Source organism: Eleutherodactylus coqui, chromosome 3 (assembly GCF_035609145.1).
Source record: "Eleutherodactylus coqui strain aEleCoq1 chromosome 3, aEleCoq1.hap1, whole genome shotgun sequence".
Classification (NCBI taxonomy): domain Eukaryota; kingdom Metazoa; phylum Chordata; class Amphibia; order Anura; family Eleutherodactylidae; genus Eleutherodactylus; species Eleutherodactylus coqui.
In genome coordinates this window covers 175,255,481-175,279,497 of record NC_089839.1, presented here as the reverse complement: position 1 = coordinate 175,279,497, position 24,017 = coordinate 175,255,481, and the positions used below count along the sequence as shown (strand labels likewise).

General features: G+C 43.6%; 1 protein-coding gene across 2 annotated transcripts in view; it reads right to left on the bottom strand.

Annotated features, from left to right (window-relative positions):
• Positions 1-24,017, bottom strand: part of PXK (PX domain containing serine/threonine kinase like) — an 87,421-nt gene that overhangs the window by 38,047 nt on the left and 25,357 nt on the right. For both annotated transcript variants that reach the window (XM_066596595.1, XM_066596596.1), the window contains exons 2-11: positions 18,811-18,861; positions 17,257-17,304; positions 14,245-14,431; positions 9,291-9,368; positions 9,127-9,200; positions 8,269-8,343; positions 7,240-7,344; positions 4,703-4,804; positions 2,728-2,889; positions 2,322-2,439 (exon numbers count right to left, since the gene is read on the bottom strand). In XM_066596595.1, coding sequence (XP_066452692.1) covers positions 2,322-2,439; positions 2,728-2,889; positions 4,703-4,804; positions 7,240-7,344; positions 8,269-8,343; positions 9,127-9,200; positions 9,291-9,368; positions 14,245-14,431; positions 17,257-17,304; positions 18,811-18,861 — 1,000 coding nt within the window. The remainder of the gene's footprint in view (positions 1-2,321; positions 2,440-2,727; positions 2,890-4,702; positions 4,805-7,239; positions 7,345-8,268; positions 8,344-9,126; positions 9,201-9,290; positions 9,369-14,244; positions 14,432-17,256; positions 17,305-18,810; positions 18,862-24,017) is intronic.

Genomic DNA, 24,017 nt, shown 5'->3' with positions numbered 1-24,017 from the left:
GAGGTCGTTATATAATTACTGTAAATGTTTCCTTCCTCGCTAAATTAGATTTGCTCGGCTGTCAGAAGATATGCAGACGCCACAAAGTGTCAGTAAGTAAAAGTCGGAATATGAGAAAACTAATTCCATATCTCCTTGTTTGATGTACTCAGCGCCACGTACCCTTCAGTAAGCAGCGGGAGTCTGACGTTACAGTAAGATCATCCCTGTGACCTAAATCCGTGCCATATACATTTCTATAGCATGCACATACATTTCTGCCAGCGCAGTTTAAATAGGGCAGTCACAGAAATGTCTGCATCCAATCTGAATATAACCACCTTTATAGAACGACTCTTCCATAAATAGCTGTAGCACAAGACAGATTGGGAGATATTATATAACGGGTCACATGCTCGCCTCTCGCACAAGGAAGTTTCACAACTAACTGCAATATATCACTCAATGTAATTTCCTCCAGAGAGAACGTGTCAAAGGGAGGCGCAGGATACAGATGCGAACACCCACGTTTCATTTTCTTCATTATGGCTACCGCTGTGGTGATAAGTTTTCTTGCAATTACCTCCTACATAGACGCAGCCGTACGGTAAACTAGTCACTATGCTGTTCTGTGGGCTGACAATCCCCAAGAGGATCAATGGTGAATTTGTACAAAAGGAAATTGGTTACAGTATGTTCCTGTCTGCTCAATGAGATATTTTTGCGCTGTGCATTTTAAAGGGTTTGTCCAGTTACAAACAACAACTCTTCAATAGGGGTGACTGTAGTAAAATAAACTTATCAGTACTTATCCCTCCTCTGCTGGGATCCAGCACTGCAGCCCCGCTGTGGTCCCAGTGTGTGCTGTGACAGCTGACGGCACTGGAGGTCATTTGACCTCTGCAGCGTCACGTTCCCAAACTCCTGGCGTCACGACACGTAGGATATGAGTGTTGATGCCAGGAGAACGAGTGGCGACACTAAAGCAGTCACCTGTACTGCCATGTATTATCACTATTCCTGCCCATAGTAAGCCATGGAGTTGCTATGCAAAGCCACCTGCCCACTGTTATTTCATGGTGGAGGACAGATGACGTCACATAGGGAGTGCCTTTCCTCTATTAAGCTCCAACATGTTGCAATCAACACGGATCGCAGTATGTAAGCAGTTCACAACGAGGAGTCTGCGTTTGCACCAATCCCCACTGTCGCAGCGGGAAGCCAGCCGTCCAACACAGCTGACTTCCGCTGCGGATGACGAATCCACAGTTCCTAAGCCAGCTCCATCCATATTGTGTAAATATATATATGTAATTTTGCAGTAACCCCTTCCCACATAGGCTGTATAGACAAGCGGGGGACAAAAATATGGAAATGCCATACGAAATGCATGGGATTTTAACCATTAGCACTGAGCTGCCCTTTTGACCCCTGCTTGGCTGAGAGCTTTCCTGCCAAATTTGTGTTTTCTTCACCTCTTGCCCTGCTCTGGGTGGTATTGGGAGCCAGCTGGTAAACCACTTCCCAATAGAACCTTGTTGCTTGGGCAGCTGTTCACTTCTACCCAACAGCATTGTGTCATATTACTTCCACTTAAAATTGGTCTCTACATGTCTTATTAAAATGCGATTTATAATCCCATGTAATTTAAGGCATGCGTTTCGTACAGTGTTTCCATATTTCTCTCCACACCCCACACCCCCTCCCGTTTAGGTCCTGTAGCTTAAAGCAGTTAAGAGTGGTTGCATGAAAGCATAAAAATAGGATTCTGGCAGAACAAAAACAGCGCCATTGATTGAATACGCAGCTCAATCTCATTCAAATGAATGGGGCTGAGCTGCAGTAGCCGACATAGACAATGAATAAGAGGGGCACGATTTTTAGAAAATAGTACTTCTTTCTAATGTCATACAACCCAAAAGTGGCCATTATTAATGCCGGCAAACCAGTCAATTTCAGCGGGACAGGTTGACCATCTAATTGGTACGAGGGTATCCCAACTTTCCTCCGCCAGTGGCTGTCAGGGGTAAGAAGGATTGGGCTGTTGGTTTTTAACATGTCCAATCTTCTTGTGGAGATAACCCGCCGTGAAAAAAAAACCGTTTGGCAGCTGCCTACTTTTCGTTCCCCATTCAAAGCAGCTGCATGCTCCACCAACCCAACTGTGTATGTGTAAAGGGTGGTGGGGAATAGCTGATGACAGCCAGCTATGTAACATGTACGGACAGATTTAGCATCGGCTTCACCACACCTTTATATGTTCTGGGTCCTTAGTCGCATGCGATAAATACATTCATATGCAATCACTGGATTAGTCAGCTTCTCAGCAAGGCAATACTCACCCACTGACATGGACGGAGCAGGGGGAAACTGGTCTACAGGTATAGAATCAGGAGGTCGACCGTACGTCATCTCGTATAGTAAGTGGCCGAAGCAGTGCACATCGATACTTTCCAAAGTCTACAAAATAAGGAGCACATCATTAACTACTTCTGGAAGTTCCCCTGTACTTAGGAAGGCCCAATAAATGAGTAATTCAACAAGGAGAGTTGGAATATAAAGCTCTTGGGCTCCAAAATACAAATCTGTAACAGCCCCCCCCCCCCCACATGCCATTTTTTAATACTAAATCTTCTTCTGTTCCAAACAGAGGCCTTTAAGGCCCTTCTGAAATTAGGACCTGGGTGGGACTTTGTACCCCCTACAATTAAGGGGAACCCTATGATCCCTCGTAAACTAAAAACTTACATTAATTTTTCTGAACTGTGTGAAGTACGATCTGTAGAAGGACGGCAGTCCAAGTAGGGAATTCTCTAGGTCCATCAGTCGACACGTCTCTCCTTCAAGCATAACATTGGAAGCATGAAGATGACCGTAGGGAAAGCCCCGATCATGTAAGAACTTGAGTACCTGCAGGATGTATTAAGAAACAATGCCATTCACAGTATATAGCGAAGCAGCTTTTATACAAAGTGTCCTGAAGGACTACATGCAGTTTTCACTGCAATGCAACTTCAATACCGCAGCAAAATCTCCAAAAGTGACCAAAAACATAAATATCTAACTCCTCTATTAGCAAGCATATTCAGATATCTCATGGAGGCTGCTGGAGAGGAGCAGCGCCAGGCAACTCCTATTCCGATTATCCCAGAAAGTCTAATCTAGTTTTTTACTTCCCCCCCCCCCCCCCAAACAGCAAGTAAGGGTGCTTTTACACGGGACGACCTGTTGGGTGCAGATGTCCGAGAGGTCGTCACAGCAATGATTGTTCATATACTTTAACGCAGGAATGATCATTGCTAGTGTATGGAAGCAGAGGGTCGTTTACAGGGAGCCATTAATTGTTGGAAGAGCAAAAGATGACAGTTTACTTTCAAACGACATCCATTTACACTCGCAGATGATTATTCATATTTTTTAACATTTTTCATCACGGCTCGTTCAGTCCATCGTTGGCATGTCAGGGGAGTATGGAAATGGTCTGCGAATGACTATACACTAACTTTTTACATGAAAAGGCTGACAAACGATTTTTATCTATAGGATAGGTGATAAAAGTCTGATCAGTGGGGGACTAAATGCTGAGACTTCCAGTTTTTATCACGGCAGCCTTGCTGCACCCATCCACACTGATGTGGAGACTGAATCCAGCAGTGTTCGCACATGCACGGTGCCCCTCCATTAATTTCAATGGGGCTGATGGAAATCGCCAAATACAAGTGCTCGGCTATTGTTGGCAATCCCATTAAAGATAAATCGAGTGGCACCACGCATGTGCGGCCACCACTCCATTCAATCTCCTCTTCACTGCAAGGGGTGCAGTGAGCCCACTGTGAGAAGAGGGGACCACACGACCCACATTCTATAGATTGGTGGGGTCTTAACAGTGAGACCTCCAACTGATTAGACTTTTGTAAACTTTTCCATGTCTCATATAAAAAAAATTAACATAATTGGTATTGTCATGTCCAAAGAAGTCAAAACTATTAAAAAGGTTAAAAAAAATTTAAAAAATTAAAAAGTAATATTAAAAAATCTGCAAAACTTAGTATTTTCACATTTATACTGACGAGCAAAATAGTTAGCATGTCACTTTTGCTACACCGTGGACACCATAACCCCCCAATACCCAAGAAAAACAAAACAAAAAAAAGGCACGTGTCTTTGTTTCTATTTCGCCATACTTCATTTTTAAACAATTTTCAATACATTATGCGGAACATTAAGACCCTTCAGTGGCAGGTTTATTATTATCATGTCAGCACAACAAGCCCCAGAGATTTTCCTAAGGTAATTTGAAGTGGCAAACGTGTGCAGTGGCACAATAACTGTGCGTCATGGCTAGCATTTCAGCACTAGAGCTGTCCACGGAAATCTTCCATGGTTTAACTGCATGGTCAGTGCAGCAAGTGCAGCAAGACCCGGAGATTTTCTACGCATGCCACAAAGGAGTTAAATGGTAGTATTATTAAAAAAGACAGCTTGTTCCACACAACATAATACTACACTGACCTGACAGGAAAATAAAAAAATAAAAAAAAAACTAAAAAGTTATAGCACTTTAAAAACCAGCAATTTCTCAATTTTTCCCATTTGTTTTTTCAACCCCACTTTTTAAAGGGTTAAAAATCAAATAATTCATTGTTTTGTTTTGTTTTTTTACTGGAAACTTAATGCTTTCCTATTGTTCATATAACTGGTTTTCTGCAAAATATAACAATACCTCTAAAATCTGACGCCCAAAGGTCTTGATTTGCTGCAGCTCCAGCCCTTGGATTTTCCTAGGGTTACAGTATTTCTTTAGAAAGGGATCTTTCGGTTTGGCCTAAAAGAAGGACAAAGAACTGAACCAAGTGAGCCTAAAAATAATCCAAGAAATGCGGAAAGAAAGAAAACCTGAAGAGTTGGTAGCGGCCTCACAGTTGGCGGACTGAGTCTTACTGCGGCGCTCAGTCTTGCCCGATTACCATCAGTCACACCAGTGTAACAGGGGACAAAGTAACAGAGGGAAAAACGTAGACTCGACAGCCGGCCTTCAACCAACCCTGCAACGCATACAAATCTAAAGTGCTATGAAATGGGACTCTGCACAACAATGGGAACGTCTACACCAGAGATGCACATTGTCCAACTAAACCGATCCCAAGGGCCAAAATAAAATGTAACCTGTCATCAACTGAGCACCATAAGCTTAGTCATTGTGGGTCCAGGAAGCGATCTCATACTCACCTGGTCGAACAGAGAAGTCAGCGTGCCCACAGCAACCCGACTCTTTTCAGAAGGGAGTGCGTGCGCATTACCAACCATTTCCATGGAAGGTGCATGCACACAGCCTTCTGAAAAAAGTCAAGCTCCTTTGTGCACACTTGACTTTGCCTGGGACACCACAGAAACTGGGGACCGGGTAAGTATGAGGCATAGCTCTGCGGAATCCCCATCACCTAAACTATAAGCTAAATGTATGGCTTATGTAATACCTCATAGAAGTACAATAATCCTAGTATACCTTACCCCCCAACAATATTCATCTCTGCACACTTTCCCTTTTCTTGCTACTGCCCTCAATAAACTTCTCAGTATCTCCAATAGTACTAGTGCACCTTCTGTGGCCCAAACTTAGTAATAGTGCTCCCTTTGTGTCTCCAGTTGTTACACTTCCCACCACTTGATTCCACTATAGAAACACGCTTCTTCAGTCGCTGCAGTGACTGCTATGAACACTGGCGCCAATCACTGTCAGCGGCATCACACTATACACAGGCTGACTTCTCCCCCTGACTCCGAATACACCGTACTCCGGCCCTGCAGCAGCTGATGAAGAGTGTTTTTGATAGCAGGGCCCGGCGGAACATACAGCGACCTCCCAGGATGGCAGCACAGACTTCCAAATTCAGGACTATCCCGCCATATCTGGCACAACTGGGAGGCCTGCTCCAACGAAAACCTTTATGAAACTAATAGAAAAATGTTTTTTATTGCCCATAGTAACCGAGTAGCTTTCAATTTTCAAGAGCAGAATACAACATGAAAGCTGAGCCGTGATTGGTTGCTATAGACAACAAAAGACGTTTACACAGAGCGGAAATGCTGCGGAATTTCTGCAGTGAAAAAGTCTACAGTATCTTCACATGCGAAACAAAGTCAAAATCTGTCCACTAGAGCGGATCTTGACTCTAAATCCACAGTATTTCCGCTGTGATCCAACATACCCTTAGGTGGTCTCGGATATATAGATTATGGAAGATATGCACAAATGGCCACCGCCATATAAAATAGCAGGTTTCAGAGGTCAGGATCTTCCTAGAATCAGTGCTTGTCTTCTTTCTACGCTTGGCAATGAAGAATGGACCAATAGCATCACCGCAGCGTGACAGCCAATTGGGTACATACATAACCCGTGTCTAACCCCTTCAGAGGGCTTGCATAGCCATTTGACAAAATGCACCAAATCTGCACCACCACTTGCGGCTTGTCCTGGTGTTAACTGCCGACTCTAAGGAGGTTCCGTTTTCGAAACAAGAACGATCAGCTGTTCTTAACCCCTCAGTTCCTGAAAGTATGCCTTTTTACTGACCTTACTAATGAGCTTTTAACCTGCACAATCATCTTTAAGGTGATGGCTTGACTGACTACTGACAGCCAGGCTCCTACTCTAATAGCCAGGAGCGGAGACACCTTAGAATCTGGCAGTTTAACCCCTTACATGCCACAATCAATAGCAACTGCAGCATATGACAGAGGGAAAGGGCTCCTTCTGTCACCTGTCTGCTCCCCCCAGTGCAATTGCAAGTTACCAATAGGTTCCCATCGCAGTCGGAAGTCTGACAAAGGCCTCCATGTATACCATGTAACGCAGTCTAGACCACCTCTGGCAAAGTCTAATAAAAGGATCACATAGGCATTGTAGAATCTATCCTAGCAATCAAACAATTACATCCCAGATCTCCTCCTGGCCAGATGTCATCATAGGAAGGAAAGATGGACATGTTGAATTCTACATGCCTGATCATTATTTTACGCTCCCATAGAAAATAATGGCAGATTCTAGAACACGAATTGCCCAAAAATAGGACATGCAGTAATTTATCTAGCTCAGATTAATTGGTCCGAGAGAGAGAGGGGAGAAAAAAATTTCAATTTCGGAATCAGACAGAATTTGCAGTCAACCCTTTAATGGAAAAACTGAATTATAGGCCTAATGTTTCTCCAGGCTATTTGTAAATTGTAAAAGACCCACCAGTGCAGTCTAATAGAGGTTACCTTGTAGATTAGATCCTTTAAAGTTCCCTTTTCATTGAACGGCTTGATAACAAGGGCAGAAGATTCACCTGCTGTGGCAAACGTGACGCGGTGGATGTATGGATGCTGCCAAAATAGGACAAAGTCTATGTAGTTATCCATTAATCAGGATGGAACTAAAAAGGGGCATTTTACTATAACAATCAGCATGCACCAGAGGGCTCTCACATACGGGCGTATGCCGCTCGCGTATTATGTGCATATTTTTCATGGGTGTAATACATGGAGATAAAAGCCCATTGTTTCCTATTGGATCACTTGTGCATGAAAGAAATGCAGCATGTGCACCAATATAGGCTATGGGAATTTAGCATACATGCCTATTTGCCGGGTACTGTATATTTTAAGCACACAATACATTGGATACATACGTCTACGGGAGTGAGCCCTAATAGTAACATATCACATTTACAATGCCAATGTCCATGAGCAGTAAAAATCCTTACACACAAGTTAGTTTTTGGATAGATTTTTGCCCTTAAGATATATAAATACCAGTTATGTATTAAACGTTCGAGGTAGGCAGCAAATGATGAATGCCAAGAGCCGGTAAACACAAGACTGGTAAATCTTTCCGGACAATTAAGTCATGGAAAGTCACTAGGTCATGCATTAATAAAGGCCAACTCTCACTATTTATGGTTGTATAAAGACGAATATACTAATGATGTAGAACTTTCCAGCTCGGTGTCCCAGACTTAAAGGGACAGCAGACCTAACATTCATAAAAACGAAAAGTTTGAGGTCCTCAGCTGTCGTAAAAGTTACATTTGTGAAGGGTTCTATATATGGGATGGAAAATGTAATATTAAGCACTAGGGTGGACATAATGGAGGCACCAGGAGGGTCAACAGGTACCAAACTTCTATGGGGTATGTGTATGCTGCAATGCCAAGTGTATGATCCAATAGTTTGTGATTTGCAACTTCCTTCAAACACTGTGCAGGATCTCGGTAGCGATAGAAGTACTGGGAAGCCCCCTATACTCACAGTCCACGATGGCAGCAGTTTTATCGCACACTGAAAGTCTTTGTCCTGCAGATATTTATCAGGTCCCAAATCAGCCTAAAATGTGAGAGGAAATCACATGGTTAGTGGTTGGTTCTGGTTGCTCATAAGACTGAGGTCACCGCATTGAAATCATAGTCATGTAGAATTAGCAGGCATGTCTGGTGTACATGGATTAGTCAGTCCATGACTGTATGAGTATGTGCCAAAAAAATATACTCCTACAGTTAAACATGGTCTAATCTGTTGGTATGGAAATAGGGACTAAAGCAAGTTTTAGAATTGTGATTTTTGGAATCAGTGGGATCCACCCACAAAAGGAACCACCGATAATGCGAAATGTGTGGGATACTAAATGTTCCCCAGATGTAGGAGTAAACCTGCAACCTGAGCAATGGGGTTCAGCAGTGCTGGCAGAGCTCTGCCGGATAAGGCTATATAGTATAGACCGCTCACAGTCAGTGGGTGACATCAGACTTCACTGACAGTATGACGTGAGCTACTGACAAGAGGTGAGGACCACCGGTATGACAGATTCACCCAAACCCAGACAGGTGAACCCGTAGAGTATCAAGTAAAGAAAAAAAAGGGCAATGCAGCTATGCAAGCCAGCCCTGCCACCTTTAACTCCTTAAGGACCAGGCTGTTTTGGTCCTGAAGGACCAGACACTTTTCGGTGGTTTAATCAAGGTGGTCTACTGCCATATTTTTTTTTTTTTGTTCAGCTTTTTTTGCCTAGGGTTATATCCCTTTTTCACCTTTTTAAATGTTTTTTTGCTTTATTAGAAGTAAAAAGCTTTAAACTGCGTAGTATATGAAGCACAAGACTGATGTAGTTACCCAGCTTAAGACAAGGGGCTCTTTTGGTTGATTTTTACATTTCATTAGGAAATATCTTTTCCGCAGTCTCCAACCTGAAGAGGAGAAATAAAAGACATATGACAATGCACTCACCAAAGCCAGCAACCCCAAGTCACCATTAATGGTACTGATGATATACTAACCTATGTCTTTCAGGGGTTCAACCACCTCAAATTTGGGCTCTGATCGGAAGAACATTGAGACTTGCTGCAAGGCAATTTCTGAAGGGAAGAGGCAGAAATATAAGGGAAATTTCATAAAGGATATTCAGGAAAGCAGCCTACAATTAAAGTGCCTGACTTACAGAAGGCTCAGCCTTAATAGAGAGCAGGTTGCAGGAATTCACACACATTATGAATTATCACACAGACACAATGATAGTGAGAACCTAACTGCTACCTTGCTCTGGGGCTGTGCCAACCACCCTGCCCTTTTGTTAAATATGAAGGCCAAGAATTTCAATGGATGCTGGACCTTTCCGGGAGATCTTCTTAAACGGTCCTTAGAACAATTAACACCATACCTAAAAAAATACAGGATCCTATGGCCAACCAGTCTGAAATAGTTTTTGTTTCCGCCTTTTATGGGATCTAAACCCCATATCTTATCCTGTTTCCCCAACTGGTGGTGGTCTTCAACAAGCCCTTACTAATGCAACCCAGACAGTCTAAAATTAAATATCTTAGGATTTTATATCAAAGATCAAACTGCACCTTTTGTACTGAATCTTTACTTGGAACCTTTGTTTCTTCTGTAAGTTTTAAAACTGCCCTGTTCCCTTACCTCCATTGTGCTGTTATTGGGCTGCACCTAAGGTCTACACACACTTTGAGATAACTTTTCAGAATAAGCCATTATGTTTGTACACTAGCAACGCCACCATTTCTGGCCAGTATCACTTGTTTCCTGCATTTTCCACCGATTTTTCCTTCAGCAGGCTCTATATCTAATTCTCAGTTGTTCCTGAACTGGTGGTGGAGACTAGCTGATATATTATCCTCAATACACTGCACACTTAGTTCCTGCTATCTCTGTATCACACCCTCAGAAGTAGCAGCAAGGAGAACATTAGAAAGCAGTGCAGAGCAGTGTAGATGTGAATCCTGTACAGGGGTAAGAGAACACTAGAAGCTGCAGTAACATCTGTGCGAGTCTCTGATCCTCCTCTCCACAGACTATCTAGCATCTGTATGTACAGATTTCTGCCTCTGAATTTTTTGAGAGTGAATGATCAGTGCAAGAGGCAGGGGAAAGAGAACTAGGCGATAAATGGATAAAAGAAAAAAAAAAAAAAAAAGCATTTGTACGTAACAAAACATATTACAATATTTTTTATATTTACTTAGGGAAAAAGAAAGAAAAAACAAAACTTAAACACCCCTCCCCACTCCCACCTCAGGGCCAAAGAGATGATTGTTGTCACTTCTCACTATCACTCTCAATTTAGTACCCACTTTGTTGTATCTTTAACCATTGGCCACCAGTTTCCATGTTCCTCCAATATCCTTACCCTTTTATACCCCACCATTACAGAATATTTAACTTTTCAGAATAAACTGCTATGTGTATATGAGGAATCTCACTATATCTGCTCATCATAGGATTTGATTCTCAGTTCCTTCAGAACTGGTGGGAGGAGCCTCGCTGCTCTGCTGTGTTCTATGGATGGCACAGGAAACTGAATTTCTGGTCTCTGTCTGTAAGGCCATTTTTACACAGCCGAGACAATTACGCGTTTCGTCGCATTAGCGACTTTTTCAAGACTTTCAAGACTTGAAAAAGTCACTGCTGCGACGAAACGCCTCGGACGTATTTTTAAATAAAAGTTTTTCTTTTGTTTTGCAAATTGGGAACCTACTATTCATTTAGTTTAACAGGTTTCTTTTACTTTGGAGCGCTGGATTCTTTTTTGGTTTTTGGTTTTTCCACATTCTAGCTAAGTAAAGTGCACTTCTCCTAGTTATCACACTGGCTGTCATAAGAACAAGCTGTCTGAAAAGTTAATGAAAGTTTAACTCTACAAAAATAAATGATTGGCAATTCTAATCATTTTTGTCTTACTGGTCCTCCCTCTGCACACTGGTCACCGAGCCCTTATTACACTCACATTGTAACGTGAGCTCGGCTGGCTCTATAGCCCTCATGGTGGTCAATATCCCATAATCTGTACCTGCTGTCAAGTTCCAAATAATGCAACTCCTCTAACTTGTCCAATTCTCTGTAAAAGCAAAATTAAAATACAACAAAAGCCAACTAATGAAGTAATGGACAAAGTGCAGGTGAAGCATTCGCACATCCTCCGCGTTCACCATCTGCCTTGTAAAGCACATCTCTTGTTATCACACTCCTCCATGGAATAGCTTGCCAAATGACAAATAAATGTTGATAATGAAAACAAGATACTTCAGCTTCTGAAAGGGATTGTTTGCAGACCAGAGGCAGCTGCATCATCTGCTATTGTTCCTCTGGTATTCCCATAGCGCCGTGCGGTGAGGAATGGAACAGACGTGCCCTTTATCTCGTGAGCAGCTGAAATCCATGTGTTTTGAGGCACCAAATGCAATACAAATTAAGGAACATCCACATGGGTTGTTTAAAAAAAAAAAAGAAAAAAAATGGATAAAGTTGTGGATTTTTCCACAAATTGCATGACGGATCCATAGCAAAATCTGCACATATTGCCCGCGCTCGTCGTCGGAGATTTGGCGAGGATTTATCCTATGCATTGAGTGAAAATCCACACAAAGAATTGACATGCTGGGGATTTAAGATCTGCACAAGTCACTTTCCACTGATGTTGTCTGTAGCGTGCGGATGAGATGAGGACCCTTTGAAGACAACTTCCACACCTGTACAGCAGATGCGTGCCGGGTTTTTATGGTTTGGGCTCAGGACCCAAGTGGGAGTATTTGACAGCTGATACCAGACCACAACATCTGTGATCAGAGTTAACACCGATCGGAGCTGTTAACCCTTAAATATGCCCGATCAGCAGTCGGAGGTCTAGATCGTAGGGTGCCGTTCAGATGTCATTGCAACCCACACCTTGTGAACGCCCGCAGAGCTGCCATGTATATCTACCTATTAATAGGATGCCTGTAGAAATACTGTATGTAATGTTATGGTATTCCACTACATTGTATAAATGATCGCAAGTTCAAAGTTACCTTGGGGAACTTTAAAAAAAAAAAAAGATAATGAAGTGAAATCTTTTGACTATTCTAAAGAAGAAAAAAAACACATTTATAATAGATCTGCAAGAGAACAAAATAAATTAGTACATTATTTATACCATACAGTGAATGTCCATCAAAAGAGAAAAAACTTTTTTTTTCAAAAAAGGCATGATTTTCTGAAAGTGAAAAAAAGCGCCACGTACTCAATGGGTTAAAATCTTATCCAATTTACTGCTACGGTAATGTGCCGCAGATTTTCCGCATGCAAAAAACTGTTGTGGAAAAATCAGCAGTATATCTGTCCTTTAGGGACCTACCCTGAAGGAGTATTCCTATCATAGAACGTTATGGCACATACACCCTTGGCCTATAAAAGTCTGAGGCTCCTTGTGTGTAGCGACCTCCTCTTCTGCTTGTGTAGAGCTTGTTGACAACTAGACACGTCTTCGACGCAGAGAAGAGATGTCAGCCCATAACCAGAGTCAGAGAGGGGCACAATATTGGCATGTGAGAAGCTGGATGGTGGTATCGATGAATTGCCGCCACCGGGGCAGTTCTGACCAGACTGTTAGGAGGTATTGTGACCAGTGGATGCATGAAGGCACGCACACAAGGTGACCAGGCTCAGGACCCCCCAAAAGACCACCAGTAGAGAGGATCGCCTGATCGTCCAACAAGCACGAGCAGCTTCAACTATTTCGCACCATTCAGAGACAGATGGCGCTATCGTTACAGGCTCTGTGTGCAGGAACCATTTCCAGTCACTTGGCTGAAGGAAATTTGGTCTAACGCTTTTGACATCCACCCACCGTCGCCTCCATTTACAGTTGTGTGATGAAAAATGAAATTAGACTGCACACAGTGGATCCTGGTTGTCTTCGGCAACAAATCCAGGTTTAGTTTGGGCACCGACGACGGCCGTGTTCATGTGTGGAGACCTAGAGATGAGCACCTCAATCCTGCCTTTGCTGTGGAGTGATGGTTTGGGAGGCCATTGCATACGAGTGGCGGTCACCCCTAGTATTAGTGGTACGAGGGACAATGACAGCTCAGCGATATGTTCAGGACGTCCTGCAGCCACATGTGTTCCTCTCATGGCGGCTTCCAATAGGCATCTTCTAGCAGGATAATGCTCGGCCGCACACACAAGGGGGTCATAGGAATGTCCCCACAACATTGTCACACTTCTGTGGCCTGCCTGATCACCAGATTTATTACCAATAGAACATGTATGAGACCATCTGGGATGCCAATTTCAACAGCCTGCAGGTTTGCACGATCTAAAGGCTCAGTTACAGTAAATGTGGAGTGATGTGCTGCAGGATACCATATGGAACCTGTATGCCTTCATGCCCGCCCGTATCACATCATGTATCCAAGCTAAAGGAGGTACTACAGCCTCCATGCCCACCCGTATCACATCTTGTAGCCTAGCTAGAGGAGGTACTACAAGGTACTAGAACCTCCATGCCCCCCATATCACATCTTGTATCCAAGCTAGAGGAGGTACTAAGTGTACTAGAGCCTCCATGCCCGCCCGTATCACATCTTGCATCCAAGCTATAGGCTGCCCAACAGGGTACTAGAGCCTCCCTTCAAAGGTGTCAGCTCTCCGCAATAAATAATCCTTTTGCTCCAATATTGTAATCACAATCACACTGAGAAAGTTCCATTCCATTCCAACAACTTCTAGGGGAGGGATCTTTTTTTTAACATTGGAGTGTATTATGAAATACCAGCACTTTTAGTTTTGCCTTTTCATTCTCCGGAAATCCTAATTTAGGTCTTGGCAGGCACAGCCAACAAATCACTAAGCGATAGCAATGGTATATTGCAAGAACATGTCAACTATGGTGGGAAAATGCCTTAAAATACTTCTTATTGTGTATATAGTAAACCGCATATCGGCTTCATCACATACCAGTGTAATTAGCGGAATAGTTGCTGGGGTCAAGGAATTTCTTCACTGGCTCGTAACTGCTAAGGATATGATTGGAGGTGATGTAGTTCAAATAATTCTGAAGTCCTTTCTGTCTCTCGGCAATGAATTCCCGATCCATGTTTCCTATTAGCTTCTTGGGAGGCAGAGGTAGACTTAAACCTGAGATCTGGAAAGTGAAATCAGAGTTATCCAAAAACACACAAGTTATAAAAACCAAACCTAGAAAAACAAACAAGTAAAGTTGTGTAACGAGTTCAGTCTGGATTGTGATGCAACGTTTGTTTTGAGATTTTATACTTTTGTTTTATAATGAGGTTTTGGAAATCAGGGATTAATGTTGCCAATACAATACGCTGCTTTATTCTCCATGTTTGTCCACTATCTGCAATATGAAAGGTGGGGGGAGGGGTGGGGCGCAGCGCAGAACAGAATCATATGGATTTTACATCAATCAATGAAAAAGAAACCTGAAAAGTTGCCTTTTTATTTATTTATGCAATTTTCCTATAAGGGATGCAGGGGATGCGGTTGCACCCGGGCCCATAAGGCCTCTCTTCTCCATTTAGGGAGCCCAGTACTATGAATAAAGCATTATAGTTGGGGGCCCTGTTACAGGTTTTGCATTGGGGCCCAGGAGCTTCACGTTACGCCTCTGACTGGATGGATACATGTCTTTTCAGTCTTACCTTCTTTGTTATTATATACAGTAAGTTAGGCTGCCTGTCAACAGGCGAGATGTCATAGCAAGATCCGCGGCGATAAATCGCCGGCGGAGCTCGCTTGACACGCTTTCCATAGGATAACTATACCATACCTTTTTCCTTCATTTTTTTTTTTGTGCCCCATGTAAAAGGGCGATTCAGAAATAACAACAGAGGGACGGCTCAACAGAGTTCCAAGAACAGATAACCAATTCTTTCTGGAGGATGCTAGCATTTCCAAACACAGACATCATGGAAGCTGAAGCACAAGCACATCTGAAAGTCGTTTTCAGCTGTTTGTTTTAATTAGGAAGACGAATCGTACCATAAAGCGACTTTTATCCAAAAGGTGCTAAATGGAGTTATAAAAATGTATCCACGTCTGATTTCATACAGTCACAACTCAATCATCAAACTAGACCGCAGGAATAAAGAGTCTTTTCATCAAGGAGGGAATAAAGCGTGAAAAGCAAAAAATTTATTTTGTACACATAACAAATGGCTGTTTGATGTTCCCATAAACCGGCTGACGGCTGCGCCTTGTGACTGACACACAACAGACGTTTCCAGGCTTAATTGTCACAAAAAGGACAGCGAAGTACGCACCAGATGAAAGTGCGCTTCCACATTAACGAGCGTTAGTGAGAGCGGCTTCCAAAAAGGATCAGAGGAGACGCGTCGGCAGAGCGGAGGATAATACTGCAGGGACAAACCTTAAAATAAACCGTCCCGTCTACCATAAAATAACATTATGTTCTCCACCAGCGTGATTCTGTAACCTGAACATGTAGTGTGATCACACGTACTGCGCTTTTATGCATTTTGTGCTTTATTTCCTAACCATCTGTCCAAAAATGGAAAAAAAAAATCCAATTTGCGCACATTAACCAGAGAAAAGCCTGGGCACTCCAATGAAGAGGATATGAGGCACGGACCACCGGTTTACACGCAGGATCTGAGCAATGGAAATGATCAGTTCTGACAAGTGACTGAAAATCCAATTACACCTGGAACGAGGCACATTAGAGAGCGAAAATGGCGATAAATGAGATGGCGAGCTACGGGAGCAGAATAAGGGTTTGGAGTAGTGATTCGTTCTCAGCTGTGTCACCTTCACACAGCTCAACGCCGTCTCCAGTGCAAGGTCAGCTCAAAAAGAATGGATAGAAGTGAAGAAAACTCCTTTGAGGGAGACTCTAAAGTCAGATCCAAGGCGCAGCTTTTCCTTATGGGAGCTAAAATTAGGCTGCTTTTCCCCTAATATCACCTAGTTTAGAATGTGTCTGAGTGACCAATGACAGTCCAAGCTTGCAATGCGCAGCGAATAGAAACCATTGATTTCAATGGGTTCATGCACATTTCCGTATTTTGCATGCGCATTTCAATCACGCGGAAAAACTAGAACATGCTCTATTTTTCTGCGGATTTGAGCACTAAAGGTCCCCCTAGAAGTCAATGGGAGGGGGCAAATGTGCACACATTATGCAAGATGATGTGTTTTCAGCGGAAATACTCTGGGAAACATTAATACTTCCAACAAGACAACGTGCCTTGTAACAGATCCTACGTTGTATTACATTGGCTTGAGGATATGGATGTTCTACGATTGGACTGGCCTGCACAGAGTCCAGACCTGAACCCTACTGAAAATCTTTGGCACGAACTGGAATGTCGAGTGGGGAAATATAAACAGTGCCCATTTTCTTTGAGAACTCACCAGACATTTGCAGGATGAATGGAGGGAAATACCAGCTGAAAGTATCAGCCGTTAGTAGAAAGTAGGCCAGAGAGTATCCAATGTCATTAGGGCCAAAGGACACCCCGCAAAATGTTAACATATATAAATAAATACTACTTTTTATTCTTGCTCAGGTCTCCAATTAGTTTTGGTAGGATAGTATATTATGTATGGCAGGATATATTTGCAACTTTATTAACAGTCCCAACACCCATTGCTCGGCACATGTCTCAGTCTTCCCCGTAGTTTTAGCAATCCAATGATGAATCAGGAAGATCAGGATGGACCAGTTTCTGAATTACAGAATATAACCAAGGTGTTTTCTTTTTAGTTTTAAATCAACTGTAATTTTCATCAGTAAGCAAATCATGAACCGATCAATGGTGATGTGAGGGCGACCAGAGTGCATTATAAAATGGGCAAGACCGTTATAGGTGGGTTATCTGTGTTCTTAGAGGTTATACAAAAGTTTACGCTACTATTACTGATTGTAGCTAGAAGGCTAGATATACTAGAAAAGAACTCTCTAATTGAATATGAAGCAGACTTTACCTGCAGGCTGTTGTTGAGCATGTCAAAGTCACTGTATCGTCTAATTATCTGCAAGAGAACACAAATTATACATGAGAACATCTCCAATATAAAAACAGGATTCAGGAGCTGCAGCCAGTCACGGTCACTACCTCTACCAGCCTGCTAGCTCTCCTTTAGCTTACCAGTCCTACCTCCCCTCCCATTTCACAGTGTAGAGAGAGGTTGCCTGCTTGAACCAGTGCTGATAATGTTGTGATTGCAGGATTGTATTAGCAATTACCCTCTACAAACTCACAGGCCCAAATTTATTAAGATCAGGGTTTTTATTTGCCTTTCTTAAAGGGGTTGTCCCAAAACCTAAAGTTATTCCCTATTCACAGGAGGGAGGATAACGTCATGATCAGTGGGGGTCTCACCATTATGACTCCCAGCAGTCCTAAGAACGAGGGGTCCTAAGTCTGCAGCTGAGGCTCCAGTCATTTTAATGGGGCTGACGAAAATTGCTGAACGCTTTTATTTGGCCATCTCCAGCAGTCCCATTGAAAGTTAACAGAACAGCACTGCGCATGCAACACTATATTCAATCTTCTCCTCACCGCGGGGGCTGCAGTAAAGCCCACAATGTGGACGGCCACCATTCTTTGGATTGGCGGGGGTCTTAGTGGTGAGATAAGGGATAACTTTAGATTTTGGGATAACCCCTTTAATATAAAGCACACTGGAGTAGGATGTGCCTCATTTAGTAAATGCAAGCACACTTCTTAAAATTCTGGCACATCATCTTTTGAAAGAAATCTATACAAGCTATGGCCTTGCGTAAATTATAGTAACCACCATCTTTTTTTAATTAAGACATGGATGGGAACACAGACGCAATACTTCCCTTGCGCTAGACCCAACCCACTTTCAAAAAAAAATTAAAAAAGTGGTGGACATATAAAATTGAAAAAAAGTTGCCTTTAAGCAAAAATGTCCATTTTTTTTTATTTTACGTCAGGAATCCGGAACAAGTGCCTTGATAAACTCTCCTATAGTTTGCAACTCCCTGTTTGGGCAAGATGTTAACATTAATGTTAACTGTATCTCTCTCAGTATCTACCCCTCAGCAAGGAGGAAGTAAAGCGCTTGAGTAATTCAAGTACATTAAAACTAATGAAGTGTGTAGCCAGTAAGTTTATGTAGAAAGATATTTATACTGTTCAAACTAGAGTTCTACTCTGCATAAAATAGGAGGCGGCAGAATTTACATCTTATGGATGTTACATATGCATTCATCTATATGTATTATGGGCTCTTATGCAACAAGAAGGTAGAACAACATGAAGCGGTTCCGTAGTTGCTACATGTTGGTATGGAAGCGTCATGTCGTTGCTGCAGATTTGTTGCTTGGACATTCATGCTGCGAGGCATATTAATGAATGTAACTACTTGTTCACCATCTCCTGGATACACAATGTTCTAACAGGCGGTGATATTAATGGCCATGTGTGCTTTTCAGCTGCAATAACTCCGACTATGGGACGTGTTTGCAATGTACAAAATACCGTTGACGAGAGTGAATAAATGAATCACCTGCCAGCTGTTCTCCATGGATATGCCTCGCTGGACACGTATGATGTATTCCTGTTGAACAAAAGAGCAGAACTGAGTAACGCACTGTAATTATCCACAAACGCCATTGTCCTGAGCAGGGTCAAAGCCTAAATTACACTGTAGCACAAGTATACAAAGGAGAAAGAAAAGAAGAAGGACGCCTAGTAGATAGTGACGGATGTTTCAGTCTAAATAAGACTAGCTTCCTATGCAAACAGCTGTCAAGAAAGGGTGTCCTTGGGGTTAGGAAATCATACCTTACATTTGATAGATACACTCATTGTCAGGAAAAAAACAATCCCTCCCATAGAAGTTGTCGGAATGGAATGAAGCTTCGTATGCGCGATTGTAACGTTGATATAAGCAATTACAATATTAGAGCAAAAATATACTTTACTGTGGAGAACTGTACTCTTGAAGGGAGACTCTAGTACCCTGTTATACCGCCTCTAGCTTGGATGCAAGATGTGATACGGGCGGCATGGAGGCTCTAGTACCCGGTTGTAGCGCCTCTAGCTTGGATACAAGATATGATACGGGCAGGCATGGAGGCTCTAGAACCTTGTTGTACTGCCTCTAGCTTGGATATAAGATGTGATACAGACAGGCATGGAGACTTTAGTAGCCTGTTGTACCACCTCTAGCTTGGTTACTACATGTGATACAGGCGGACATGGAGGCTCTAGTACCCTGTTATACCACTTCCAGTTGGATTCAAGATGTGATACGGGCGGGCATTGAGGCTCTAGTCTCCCGTTGGGCTGCCTCTAGCTTGGATGTGATAGAGCAAGGAACCTCAAGTACCCCGTTGTACCACCTCTAGCTTTGATACAAGATATGATATTGGTTGGCATGCAGGCTCTAGTACCCTGTTGGACCGCCTCTAGCTTGGATATAACATGTGATATGGGCGAACATGGAGGCATACAAGTTTCGTATTGCATCCTGCGGCATATCTGTCCACATCTGTTGTAACTGAGCCCCTAAGTTGTGAAAACTCATAGGCAGTCGAAGTTGGTGTCCCATATGGTCCCATACATGTTATATTGGTGATAAATCTGGCAATTTGGCAGACCACAGAAAGGGGAGACAATGTTGTGGAGACATTCCTGTGACATCTTTGTCACTTTGCCACTGAAGACAACCAGGATCAACTCCGTAGAAGTCCAGTGTCATTATTCACGATAGCACTCCACGTGGAGGCGATGGTGGATGTCAAAGGCCGTAAATGTAATAGGGCAGTGAGACCAAATGTCCTTCAGCCAAGTGCCTGGAAATGGTTCCGACAGAACAGGGGCCTGTAATGATCGCGCCACCAGTCTCTGCATGGCAGACAACCAGAGGGTAGGTCATCAGTGAAAAAGAGGGCAGACAATCCCTTTAAAACATACCAGATAGTCACACGAGGGATCTCAAGTTCTCAGCTGGCACAAGTGGATTGGCGTTGGCTACATGGAACAATCTCAAATTCTTTTCACATCTGTCTCTGCATGGTGGCCCTGTGCTCTTCCCCTTATATACGCAGCCTGCTTCCTCAAACTGTACCTACCAATGATGAATGCTCTCTGGGATTGGCGGATCAATACCTAAACGCAGCTGACATGCATACTGCACCACAATTAAGGATTCAGTCTGGATGAATTGCAGAACGCAAGAAGCGTTGAGTCTGGATGGCCATCTCGTGAATAACTGAAGCTGGAGGCTATCGGTGCACAGCGGTAATTATTAGAAACCATACGTCCCACCCTTTCTAGTGCTAAAAGCTTCATTCATGAGGGGTTTGTGGTTGCAGAGATAACTATTTTAGGTTATGTCTATCTTTTTGAAATCCCCTGTATTGTCTTTCTCAAACGTCTAAGAACTGTTCTGAGCAATAATGAGGTGAGATCCTGCAAAATGGCCCTAATTGATGCACTCACTGAAAAAAAAATTAAAAAAAATCTTCAAATCGTGTGGAAGTAACGCGCACGAACCCCCCCCAGCCCCCCCCCCCCAGCCCCCCCCCCCCCCCCCCCCCAGGTTGTTGGGTCACTGAGAGCAAAGCAGCTCCATCTGGATCTTCAGCTCACAGCTCTCAAATAACACACAATGTTCTGCAAGCTGAAAAAATAAGTTACCGTAACTGAATTCCAGCATATAAACCTTGTAAAAATGCAAAAGGCAGCCGCAGTGTTTCCTAATACACCGAGGACGTCCAAGCACAACACAAACTTCACTGCTTTCACATGAAGCATCCAGAACACAACATTCACTGAATGCAAGGTGCTCGGTGCTACCACAGAAATACAGGAAGGGAAGAACGACGGGTTTTATGGGTTTTGCATATTGCAGGTGCGGGATGATAGCGCAAAGGAAAAAAACTGAACAGGGTTGTAAATAAACAATGCTACAAGGCGTCAGCACACGTAGACATGCAAATCCCTGGATACTCTGAAAACTTGAAGCTTAAAGACGTTGTACTAGAATCTCACATTGTCCCCTATCCATAGGATGGGGGATAACTTGCTGATCGGAGAGGGTACCACCACCGTTCTTAAAAAAGTGGTCCCATGTCCTCCCTCACTGCAGCATTACTGTACCCCCTGCAGAGAGGGAGGAAACTGTATTAAGTGATGGTCATTAAGCACACCAACACTCCATTCACTTTCATTGAGACTGTCGAGATACCCGAGTCCCAGTGAAATGAATGGAGTGCTGACCGCGCATGTGCAGTCACGCTCCATTCAGAGTGATGTCACTGCGGGGGAAGAAGCAACCCCTGTACTGACAAGGGAGTTACGTTCTCAAGATCCACAGGGTTCTCAGCGGTAAGACCTCCACTGATCATTAAGTTATCCCCTACCCTGTGGATAGGGGAAAACTTGAAATTCTGGTACAACCCCTTTAAAGGGCCACTGGTGTGCGCACATAACTTGAGAAATGGAGTAAAAATGTTGGTATCCCCCTATCTATGAAAGGAAAACCCCAACACAGAAATGAGAGTATTCATTCTAATGGGCACTGTGTAATTCTCAATTTCTCCTGCACAGGCACTACAGGAAAATTACACACTTGCTGACAGATTCATCCTACAGCTACAGCATTCTACTGGGGATCCCAATAGGACATGCGGTGAACAGGGTATTGCTGGGGAAGAAGTCTAACAAAAAGAATTGTTCGAAAGTGGATAACTGAGCTTTTTAAAGAAACAGTTCTAACCGATAGGCCGCCTGCACACAAGCGTTCCGGATTCCACTCGCGGATTTTCACGCGCGTATGGTACCTAAATGTGCTTGCGGATAGGTGCGGATGCGTGAAAAATCACGCGCGGATATACGCGGATGTGTTGCGGAAAAAAACGCGCAGAAAAATCCGGAAGACACCCTTATTGTAAACCCAACCCCTAGAGAACTGCCCATTCCCTGGAAAACAGCTTAAAAACCAACACCCAGACTCCGTTCTGTCCCTCTTGCTTATGTGAGCACTGTTAAATTATTCTGGCAACATGCTTTCACCCGGTGAGCAGATGTCTTTGTGGGCATGGTTGATCCATGTAACTTTTTTCGGACGTACTGCGGTAACGGAGGAGGAAGAGCCCCCCAGGAAAAAAAGGAGGTACTGGGTGCACCCTGGCTGGTGTCTGCTCTCTGGTAGATGAGGGGACTGAAAGGACAGATCTGCAGTTGAAATGTGCCTGTGAAGCTCTGTGCTGTGTGTTGGGACGCCTCCTACCATGCCTACTTCCTGTAGTCATAGCAACCAGTGACTCCATCCGCAGCTGCACTGCGGATGTACTGCGTGAAAAAACGCACCCATTCACTTGTATTGGAGGCTTCACGCGCATGATCCGACCAAAATTAGAACAGGTCGCAGGTTTTTTAACTCGCGTGAAAAAACGCGATACACATCCGTCCGTCTGGGGACAACTGCGGATCCTCATAGGAGTATATTGGCTGCGGTCTGGGGCGGATTATGTGCCTAAAATCACGCGCTTGAAATTCTGCTCGTGTGCAGGCACCCATATATTGTTTCACATAAAGCCACAAATTCCACATCACTATTCATCAGTGATCTTTAACCGCTTTCACATCTGCGTCCGGGCTCAGTTCAGGGTTTCCATCTCTCTGCTCAAAAAATTGATTTCAATGGGGTTTCAAAACACAAAAAGTAAACAAAAAGATCTTTTTTTCCCCCTTTTAACAGAAAAATAGCACAGCCTGCAATCATTTAAGAGCTACATGAGGCTGCCATCAACTGCCGGAAGAAGCCAAAAAACAGCAGTTGGGGCACGAAGGTGAAGCAGTAGTGTGAAAGTGGAGGTACTCTTTAAGTAGTGAATGTTGTAAGAGGAGGCCTCCATGGATGAGACAAGCATCAATGAGCCCTGAGCACCCATCACTGGTTGTCCTTCCTTGTATCACTTTTGGTAAATACTAATCATTACATAGTGGGAACACCCACGAGACCTGCTGTTTTGGAGCTGCTCTGACCCAGTCATCTAGACATCACAACTTGGCCCTTGTCAAAGTCGCTTGGATCCTTACACTTGCAAATTTGTACTGCTTTAAAACATCAACTTCAAGAACTGTTCACTATCTGTCTAATGTATACCCCCTCCATAGGGGTCATTGCCAGAGGATCAATGCTACGTACTTCACCCATCAGTGGTTATAATGTTATGGCTGAATGGTGTACGGCATATGGACACATGCACTGCTGATGACAAACACTGTATAGGTGTAAGACAGGTGAGCAGTGCTCTGCAACACCCTTACAGTTTGCAGCGGCCCGAGTGCCACGCATTAAGCCCGACCTTCCAGTCCAGGCCCTGACAGAGAGGGAGCAGGGAGAGCCGAGAACAGACTAGCTCTGGGTTAGTGCCGCACTTGCCAGTGTTGTGTAACTCCCCCCCCCCCCCCCACCTCCAATGGCCAAGTAGCACAGTAGGTAGGAGGATTTCCATCAATGATGTGAGGGGTTGAGGACTTGCACTGTTATGGGACTATGGTCATCTTGGCCTGTAGTTTTAATGTGGGGTCTGTAGCAGCAAAAGGATCTGCTACGCAGAGTCTGGGAAGAGAGCTGCAGATGAGTGCATGAGCCATTGGTGTTGCTGCAGCAGCACTGTATTATTTAGTGGCAGCAGCGGCGAGACTGGGCAACGCAGTTGACATGTTTGCAGCCTTGTCCCCAGACTCGAGTGGTCC